The sequence below is a fragment of the Diutina rugosa genome (assembly GCF_008704595.1).
Source record: "Diutina rugosa strain CBS 613 chromosome Unknown scaffold1_size794362, whole genome shotgun sequence".
In the NCBI taxonomy this organism is placed as follows: domain Eukaryota; kingdom Fungi; phylum Ascomycota; class Pichiomycetes; order Serinales; family Debaryomycetaceae; genus Diutina; species Diutina rugosa.
In genome coordinates this window covers 655478-665820 of record NW_022995155.1, presented here as the reverse complement: position 1 = coordinate 665820, position 10343 = coordinate 655478, and the positions used below count along the sequence as shown (strand labels likewise).

The 10343-nt window shown below is 49.1% G+C and overlaps 3 protein-coding genes across 3 annotated transcripts in view; 2 read left to right on the top strand and 1 right to left on the bottom strand. All coding sequences in view use genetic code 12, as the record gives it.

Moving 5' to 3' along the window:
• DIURU_003604 (uncharacterized protein) overlaps window positions 1-235 on the bottom strand; it is a gene marked incomplete at both ends in the record, with an annotated part of 2252 nt that extends 2017 nt beyond the window's left edge. Inside the window, one exon of the mRNA XM_034156385.1 lies at window positions 1-235. This exon is cut by the window's left edge and continues 397 nt beyond it. Coding sequence (XP_034011857.1) covers window positions 1-235 — 235 coding nt within the window.
• A 3482-nt stretch (window positions 236-3717) lies between these two features.
• DIURU_003603 (M20 family metallopeptidase) lies at window positions 3718-5358 on the top strand (the record flags this gene model as incomplete). The annotated part of the gene is made up of 1 exon (XM_034156384.1): window positions 3718-5358. The coding sequence occupies one exon, from the start codon at window positions 3718-3720 to the stop codon at window positions 5356-5358; it is 1641 nt and encodes a 546-aa protein (XP_034011856.1).
• Window positions 5359-5885: 527 nt separating this feature from the next.
• On the top strand, window positions 5886-9086 carry DIURU_003602 (uncharacterized protein; the record flags this gene model as incomplete). Its single annotated transcript, XM_034156383.1, has 1 exon — window positions 5886-9086. The coding sequence occupies one exon, from the start codon at window positions 5886-5888 to the stop codon at window positions 9084-9086; it is 3201 nt and encodes a 1066-aa protein (XP_034011855.1).
• Between the last annotated feature and the right edge of the window lie 1257 nt (window positions 9087-10343).

Sequence of the window (10343 nt, the reverse complement as noted above, 5' to 3'; positions counted from 1 at the left end):
CTTGTTCGTCAGCAGACGACGAAGTAGCGGCGGCGTCGGCGGCGGCCGAAGACGAAGTGGCAGCAGCATCCAGCGATTCAGGCGCGGCGGCAGCGTTCGACGAGGAAGTGTCGGCAGCGGCAGCGGCGTCGGAAGTCGCGGGAGCGACGGCGGACGACGACGACAAGTCGTCTCTCTTCATGTAGGGCATGGCGGAAACCGCCCCGGCCAATAATAACAACTGGTCAAAACGCATGGGGAAGGAACGGACGCGAACTAATTACGCAAAGGGGTGGTAGCGGTGAGCGAGTGGTAAGGTTTGGGTGAGGCCCCTGGTGGGGGCGGTGATTGGTTTTATACAAAGTTTACTGCCGGCCGAGGTGACAATAATGGTGCAGCGTGCGCGCTGCGGGCGCCGGAGGCGCGTTATTTTTTGGCCCCCGGCCGCCGCGCATGTTTGCCATTTATCGCGTATTTGCCTGAATTGGGCGACGGCGACGGCGCCGACACCGCGATCAACAGGCAGCGGGCGCGAAGGCCTAAGGGGGGGTTAAATGCCCAGAGGGGACGGACAATTGCGCCAAGGATGCACAGCAGCCACCAAACGCGTCCACAGCTCGGAAAATGTCTTCACTGAAGCTACCATTTTGTGAGATCTGTCGATGTTTGGTTGTTATGATTGTGGCGTGGGGATAGGGGACAATTGTCGCTAGAGTATGGTGGCTCGGCGGCGCTCACCACAGCGTGGGCGACCATAACCAAAAACTCGCACCGCCGCGTCCGGTATATTTAGCAGCCGCGAAATGTTTTGCAAAGGTTGCGATGTGTAGCAAGGACAAATATAGCAGAGCTACGCTAAGGCAAAAGTACGATCTGTTTACGAGTCAGCTGTGCTTCTCTAGTAAACTAGTGAAAGGGGGAGTCACTGTTAGTGGCTAGTATGGCATTCTCTTTCAACGGTGGTCGTCTATAAAGAATGAGCCTCGTCAATGCAATCACTACTACTGGTACTACTACTATTACCGATTGTCTAATTCGACTTAGCAATTGTCATTCATCAAATTGTATGATCTGAAACCGACTATTTACTGTTGTGATCTACTACCAGGGTTATCAACTCTTGGGTACGGCTCCACCGGTTTAGGTTCGTCGGTTCCACAACAGAATTCTCGTCGACCGCGCCTCCACTATTTTTGGCAAGGCCACAGTACCAAGAAAGCGACGCCTCAACCGCATCTGGAGGGAACCCTACAGACACTTGAGTGACCAATGACCAAAGTTATGGGGTCAGCTAAGGTTGCTTTTACCATAATTATGTTTCAGTTGGTGTTTGGTTGCCTCGGGCGCCGTCGTACTGGTGGTTGTGATAGCTCACAATGGGGGTCCGCTGCCCATACACAAACATAATTGGTACCTGACATCGCCGATGATCATGACGTCAGCGCACTCCGAGAGGGCACAGCAGCCAAAAAGCGCGTCGAGCAATACATATGTGCCCTATGATAGGGGTGTCAACAGCGCGAAAATTGAGCATTTAGATAGGGGGTCCGGCAGCAGCCGTCGTACGAGGCGTCGCTTGACCCGCCGGAACGCTCGTGCCGACCACCGGCTTCCCGCACCCAGGTCTTATTAGCTCATCGCAAGTACCATCCGCCTCAGGTACTGCATTGGGGCGGTTCTCAGAGTTTAAGGTTAGGCGAGACACCACAATAATCACGCCAATGGCAGGCCCTTAAAAGCTGGTGATGCTTCCCTAAACAGAGACATGGTGTCGTCAGCTTGACGTGTCTCTGGTGGGTGCGTTTTCGGTGGACGTTTGTGTCAGCGAAAGTGCCGTGAGTGTCTGATCTCAGACAGACAATTGTCAATCACCCCACGCCGACAGACAATTAACATAGTAACCGATCGAAACACAAGAGGCGAGTAGTGAAGAAAATGTCGAGGATTCATATACTGGTGGCTACTAGTCGCGGCTTGTAGTCGTTCGTTTCATCGTCGATAAATAGGGCGGGGGTTCGGCATAAAGCCATATGCCCCGGCTGAATGCTGAGGCGTCGCCAGTGGCCGATTGGCTGAGATGAATTGCGTAGGCGAAGCTGTACACCTCAGCTGATCCAATTGAGCACCGTTGAGGCACCAATAAAAGAGACGTCGTCAATGTAGCTTCAGAAGACGATGCACTGTTCATTCCCCATCATAAGACACTGCATTTTTCTTAATTACGTAACGACATGGCAGGGATGCGAAATTACGTCTTCTCGTCAATGGTGCTTTTCGTCGAATTTTACATAATTTCAACAGAATTATAGTCAGGGGTTGAGAAAAATTATGCGCTCGAAAAAGCTAAATGATGGTAATTAAGCAGACGACAACTCAGTTCAAAGAATTCAAGGAGTCTTCATCTAGTGCTACTAGTAAGTAAATACGATCCCATCACGACTTCCTCAATGGATGTTATTGTCTATTATTCTCCTCACCGATACACGTCGCAACATACTACTTGTTCAAGTATGATAACACAAACGCAGGCGCCTCGGCAAAAACCGTTAGCGTCCACAAAAAAAACAACAATCATCGTCTAATGATTTCAATATCAGAACATCGGACGTATTTTAGACTGAAGCTAAGAACCTAACTAAACTGTACAAATGCACTTCATCGAGAATGTTACAGAATTTGTGGATAGCCATATCCATCCGAAGCATGTCGATCACGCCATCATCACAATTCTCCTACGAATTGTACAAGCACAGCGTGCTCTTTCCATTGTGATGTCTGTTATTGTTGTTATTAACAACGACGACGCGTATAACTGATTGTCTATCACTCGTAATTCTTAGCTGCACGAGCTGTAATTCAGGTGTGGTTCAAACTGCAATTAGGCATCGTCGAAGAGATAATCATCAAAACCAATCAAAAATTCCGATGGTTCAAACCTTGACGAAGTTATTTCGGAATAGCTAAAAGTTGCCGATTTGGTTTACATTTTTCAACATTTACGATCATCGATCGAATACGACACTTAATTTACTTTCAGACAACAAGTATGAGGATACCTTAGCCGGCAATGGCTACAACACTTTCCGTGAAATAAAGAGGGTATGCCCCAGCTACTGATTGACGCCAGTCCTGTACCATCTTCAAAGTCTTTACCAGAAATGAGCCGTACCAAGAACGGCTGTTCTACTGATGCGGAGCCCGAGCGAATAAGCGAGCTTACAAAACTTCTATTGAAACACAAATAGAACGCGTTTGGGGGAGCTCGAAGGGAACATACGACCCATCCTTCCACAAAGAATCATAATGATACTTAATTCAACGGCCCCACTCTCCGACTCGTCTGAACATGCCTTATCGATTGAAAAATTTGGGCATACGCGGAATCGTACATCGATGCAACTGGCTCATTACTAGTAGCGAAAATGTCACCAGATTCCAAAGAAAACACTCGAAGATTAACCTATCGCGTTCTAAGATGATTAAAGTCACACACGATCACATTTTGACATTCATCTCTATACTATTTCGGCACCTTTGGCCATTATCTCGGTAGGGGTTTCCTGTTTGTCCCTCCGCACTTACCCCGCGGAACGGAATTCGTTCCTTGATTCGGGATAAACCGCACCACCTTATTTATACATCCATAACGATGAGGCTACTTCCTGGTTAATGGCGGCTGGAAAGAGAGAGTTCGGCAAGAAGAAGTCGAAGCTGTGGTTCCCCTTCCGCTGGGGGACGATGCTCGTCGTCGCCGTGATGATGTTTACCTCAAACATCTTTGGCCAGGCCAAGATCTGGTTCACGTCAACTAACCAACCAGACAGATGTCCTGTGTTCCCCAAAGTGGTCCCGTCTCTGTACGCCCAAAATGACCTGGCAGTGAAGTACATTTTCTCTGATGTTTACAGAAAAATGTCCGCTGACAGACTCGCCGGAGCCGTGCAAGTAGACACCACCAACTTGGACGACTTTTTGCCCGTGGCTGAATCGCCTGAGACCTGGAAGCACTTTGAAAAGTTCCATGTGTACCTTAGAGACACCTTCCCCGAAGTCTTTGCCAAGCTTGATGTTGAAATCGTTAATACTTACGGGTTAGTGATCACCTGGAAGGGTTCCAAATCTAGCCTCAAACCGCTTGTGCTTATGGCTCACCAGGACGTAGTCCCCGTGGCTAAGGACACCGTGGACGACTGGACCTATCCTCCGTTCTCTGGCCATTACGACGGCGAATTCATTCACGGCAGAGGTGCCAGTGATTGCAAGAACTCGTTGATCGCCACCCTCGAGTCGATGGACATGTTGCTCTCTCAAGGCTGGACCCCTAAAAGAACGGTGATTGCTGCTTTCGGCTTCGACGAAGAGACCTCGGGCGAAGAAGGTGCCGGCCACATCTCGCGCCACTTGGAACAGAAATACGGACAAAACGGGATCTACGCGATTATCGACGAAGGTAACGGGGTGCAAACCGACCCGATGTCGAAGATGTTGGTCGGTGTGCCTGCTACTGCTGAAAAGGGTTACGCTGACATCCACGTCAGTTTGACGATGCCTGGGGGTCACTCCAGTCAGCCTCCTGACCATACTGGTATTGGGATCATGGGCGAGTTAGCCCACTGGATTGAAGAAGACCCCTACCCCGCCATGCTCACCTCGAAGAACCCGTTCTTGCAACAACTTGAATACGCTGCCGTCCACGGTAAAGCCATGCCCGACTCGTTGAAGAAGACGATCCTCAGATCCCGCTACGACTCTTACGCCAACAAGAAGCTTCTTGACCACATCGCCACCATCGACCTGGTGAAATACTTGGTCAAGACGTCTCAAGCCATCGATATCATCCACGGCGGCGAGAAGCTGAACTCGTTGCCTGAACAAACCCAGATGGTGATCAACCACAGAATTGCCGTGGAACTGGACGCTGACGAAGTGTTGAACCACTTTGTAGAACGGGTCAAACTGATGGCTAAAAAGCACGACTTATCGGTTTACGTTGACGACAAGAAGGTGGCCTCTGGTACCCGGGGAAGATTCGACGTCAAGGCGGTGGAAATCTTACAACCGGCTCCCAGATCTCCCACCGACAACGAGGCGTGGAAGACGTTATTCGGGACTGTTCGCCACGTGTTCGAAGACTTGGTGTTCCCCGACTTAGACTACCCTGTCATCACCGTCCCATCAATCTTTACTGGTAACACCGACACTCGTCACATGTGGAGATTGACTGACAACATCTACCGGTTCTCGCCGCAATACGTCGAGGACCCTATCAAGGAGTTGAAGATCCATGCCGTTGACGAGCGCATGCCGATGGACGCTCACCTTCAGTTGGTGGCCTGGTACTACCAATACATCCAGAACGTCTCTGAAGCGTCTGAATAATCGTTGTGAATAAGTAACTTGTGTGTATAATAGGACGATCGTTTATTTCTAGACCCATCAAATGGACATCGGGTTGAGTAGTGATGGAAACTGGTGAAAGTCGAGAATGGTCAGTGCAGCATAGCGAAAACAAGAGAACCCTCAGGAAGTTTCCGTACCTGAATCAACAAAGACCCATTCACTGAAGTTGCCTTACAAATCAAACTGTTCACTTGGGGGTCGTACCGATTGATGATTCTCGATGGTTCCATACCCCTCTTTTGAGCAGGGCTCAAGTCAAATCGAGATGTTTCCCCATCCAGATTTTACCTTAGGATCCATAATTTTCACCAAACAAAAGTATAAATCACCAATACAAGTATAGATTTTCCGTCTTCATAGAACATCCTTAAAGATTTCGACTTCTGTTCAGGCGATTACGCCACCATCGTTAGGGTGGCTCCTCGTCTAAGGATCTGGTGGCGCATTATCCCCAGTGCGTACAATGTAATTTCGCGTCCTCAGTAATCTCTCATCGTTAGTCTGGTATGTCCCAAGAGCGTCGTCGACTCGACTCGAACGAGTCCCATATGATGCGTTGGGGTAGGAGTCACGACCAGCTTGAGACACCTTCGCCCTCTGCGACGTTTAAGCGTGCAAAATTGGCGAGCTTGGTGTACAGCTCACCGTCAGCTCTACCTGGAGGTACCAACGACAGAAGTGACCTCGTTAACGTCTCTATGGTTGGAAGTAGTACTGGTGGTTACAATCACTTGCTTGTAAAGCCTCATGATGTCTCAGGTCAAGCAGATATTCCTCAAATGGTGAACCAACATAATGTTAAGTTTAAAGAAGTGCCCTGTCAACAGGTAATGTACCCCGTTGCGACCAACTTTAATATGAACGTTCAACCGAAACCGGCGCCGATTTTGCCGTTGACTCAGTACCCCGTTCGACCCGCACCCCAGGCATCAATTGTCCCTTATCCTCGAGCTGGCCTCGAGCAGGTGGCGCTTCCACCGATCGTCGGTCCTGACGCCCTGAAACCGCTGTTCCCACCGATATTGCCGCCGCCACTGATCATTGGTGGCTTCCTGGCCCCCCCTGTCGCCTCTGCTCCACCCACTAACGGTACCGTCCCCATCAAGCCTACGTCCCCGATGTTGAAGCGCCACGATCCCATTTACTACCCCCCAAGCGGTCAAATGATGCCCCAGTCTCCACCACTGCCAGTACTGCAAGCGCCGCCACCACCACCATCACTGCCAACACTGGCAGCGCCGTCAGCACCATTAACACAGCCAGCGCCGCCAGCGCCGTCAGCACCATTAGCACAGCCAGCGCCATTGCCACAAGCACCATTAACACGACCAGCGCCATTGCCGCAAGCGCCACCAGCATGGCCAGCCCAGTTACCGCCGCCAGCGCCGCCAGCACCGTTAGCACGGCCAGCCCAGTTACCGCCGTCAGCACCGACAGCACCGTTAGCACGGCCAGCACGGCAAGGGCCACAAGCACGGCCAGCACCGACAGCACCGTTAGCACGGCCAGCACGACAAGGGCCACAAGCTCGGCCAGCGCCACAAGCACCGACAGCGCCGTCTAGCGCCACTGGCGCCCCCACAACTAACCTACCATCGCCGCCTCAAGCTGTTCTGCATAATTTCAAAAACGGCCGTTACGGAATATGCCACCATTGCAGAACCCAATGGACCCCTCAATGGCGTGCAGGTCCTAAGGAGATGCACACTCTTTGCAACGCCTGTGGCCTTTTTTACGAAAACTTGGCGTGGCGCATCGGCCCCGAACGTGCTGCCAACGTAATGATGAAGACCAGAGTAATCCAGCATCACCCAGACAATAACACCGATGCAAACATAGAGCTGGGAGCGTCGGAGCCCGGGAGAACTCATAATACCACGGAACCAATGGCGCAGAATTGTACTGTGCGGCCCAGAAAGTGCCAACGATGCATCGGCACTACTGCAACTCACCGGGGTCCCAACGGGCACTGTACCCTTTGCAAAGCCTGTGGTGAATTATACACCAATATGGTGAAGTTACACGGCGAAGGATTGGCAGCCAAAATTAATTTTGGAGAGGTCCCCCCCCAGCGCAGAAACCAAAGTCCTAGAATCCAAAACTTTTCGGAGCTGACTGTCGCTCGAGTGGCGGCACACTCGCCCCATCTGGGTCAGATGTTTCATACTGATGGGATTGGCGTTAACTTCACGACGCAAACACATCCTTTCCTGCATTGGCAGCCGTCTGGAAATTACAGACGCGGATCTGTTCACACCGATACTTCCCAACCAGTCCTTAAACCATCGTCTCGACTCCATGAAGATTGGATTGGGTTGGATCCTGGTAGTGCGGTAGAACCTGTTGACAATGAAACGAGCAAACTGACAAGCGGTAAAGATGAAGCCGGTAAAACAAAACAGACAATCACTGACGGCGATCAAAGTGCTGGCAAGCAAAAGGCCAGTGAGTCTGAGGTCGGTGATATCGAAGACAGCATTCTCAACGATGGTACTGTTGACTCCCCTAACGAATGCCCCGAGACAGGTAGTGCAGATCAAGAACACGGCGAACCCGAAAAGAGCGTCATGATGCACAGCGAAACTGGTCTTGTAGTTTGTGCGTTGAACCATACCCCAACGGTGGTGCTACCTCACCAGGTAAATTCTCACGTTTCACTGTTTCATGAGAAAAGCCTCAGACACTCCAAAGAAGTCCAAAGGAGACTTCGTAATGAACTCCAGAAGGGCACGGCAAAAGAGGTTCCTTTCAACGTTATGACTAGGCTTCCCGGCATCCCTGTTGAAGATACATTCTATTGCTTCCTGTGTGGTAAGATCTGCGGGCGCACAATTTTGCATTTCAAAGGCCATTGTGATTGCGATGTCAACAAGCGAGTAATAGTCGAAAGCCAGCAGTGTTGGCGACAGAAGTACGTGATCGTGGGACCCTTGCCAGAACCATTCGATGGTGGTGGAAACGTCAATTCGAAAAACTCGACGACTGAAATCTGTGATGATGCCCAACTGCCTAACAATGATGATGCCTTTGCATACTCGCCTAACGTTAAGGAGACTACGTCCAATGGACCCAAATTGAACATAATCAAGCACGAGGAAACCGGCCTCCTTCTGTGTGCTCATGACCATGAACCCATGGTTGTGCTTCCCTACCAAAGCGCTTCACACGTCAAAGTTTACCACTCTGATGAGCGGGGAGGCTCCGGCGAGTTGCGCCAAGCTCTTTGTCGACTTTTAGAAGCGTCTCCGGTTTTTGAGGTTCCCCTCAACATTTTAACTGAACTTACAGGCATTCCAGTTGTCGTGGCCGAGTACTGTTTTGGGTGTCATAAGGTCACTAGGTGCCCTGCTTATCATGACTCGCTCATGAAGTGCAAGGGAAGCAGGCGAGCGGAAGTGAAGTGTCAGTACTTGTCCCGCTTCAAGAGCGTGATTCTTGGACCCATGCCAAAATTGCCCTATGAGGATCATGTGCAAAACATTGACGACGACGTGGCGGAAACTGAAGATGTCAAGGAAGTCTCTCGACAAACCCCCGTTGGTATCCTTAAAATTGAGGGGAACAAACTGGGACTTGAACAAGGTGAGAAAGTGTCTCTGCCTATCCTTGTAAAAAACCCATTAAGGACGAATGGTGGTGAATCCGCGAATGATGATGATTTACGTGTGTTTGCTAAGGGTAGCGAACCGTTAATTTTGCTTAGATAAAGTATCTTTTCAGGCTTTTTGACAGGCGTTGATCGTCGTGAAAAACTTATCAAGCACGTTCAATTCTTTTGTAATGGTATGATCACTGTGTGATACTTCTTAATACCAGGTACAAACATTTGTCTGTTCCCTATATCGAAAAAAAGTGCAGCCATTAGGGAATTGGAAATTATTATTTGAAGTAATGATTTTGAATGTGGAATTATTTAGGAGCTAATATATAATAAGAGCGATTGAATTACGAATTAGTGAATGAGATAATGTCCGAGAGCTGTTGTAATGTTACTGAACATTTGCTGATTATCAATTGAATCACAATTCAGCTACACTTTTATTCGCGATCTTGACACGTAAATTGATTCAAATGTGAATATCTTTGGTGTTTTTTCTATTCACATAAACTCAGCCTGGCCTCTGAGTCCCATGTAGAAAACGAAATTTGAGTATTTCATTATTTTCATCTTTCAATTTGCATCGTCGACAATCAAGGAAGTACGTAAACATGAAAGTTTTTCAATGATCGTGTAATTCAGACGACAGAAAAAGCCAATACTAACAAGAACTAAAGTGGTAGAGTATTTAGGGATGTGGACGGCTATCGAAATCTTGAATCACCGAAAGCACATGTGCAAAGTAATACTAACAGAGTATAAATAACCAGATTTTACAAAAATTCAAGAACGGTTCCGTAGTCTAGTTGGTTATGGCGCATCCTTAACACGGATGAGGTCCCCGGATCGAGCCCGGGCGGAATCACTTACTTTTTGCGTTTTTAGCGCATCAGTCGTTTTTGTTTCGCCCAGGGTTGACAGATGACATCGGTTACCTGCAGGACGTTGTCATAAAAAAGTCTCAAATTGACGTTGTAAATTTTTCTCTTTAGCGACTTGATCCCTTCGAGGATCGAGGAGTATGGATATGATGATTTAGCACGAACTTAGGCAGGCCGAATTGCACTTGGCCTGCTGTTATCATGGTGAAAAAATAGAACCGCTACTCTGATCCGTACCACTGCCATCTATCGACGCAAATTTGACTCTGAGACTAATACGGTTATCATATTCCCCGTGAGGGGAAAGTCGTGATGATGTCACCTTTGCGGGGTTTATGATTCAGTGGCATTATTTTGAAAGTTCGTGGCTCGATTTGTCAGCCAGTACTCGCGTCAGTTTGGTTGACCCGGTCTGGCTAAGCATCGAAGTCATCGCAATTTCAGTAATATATTAGTACTTACATAATCTAGTGGCGGAGGCGAGA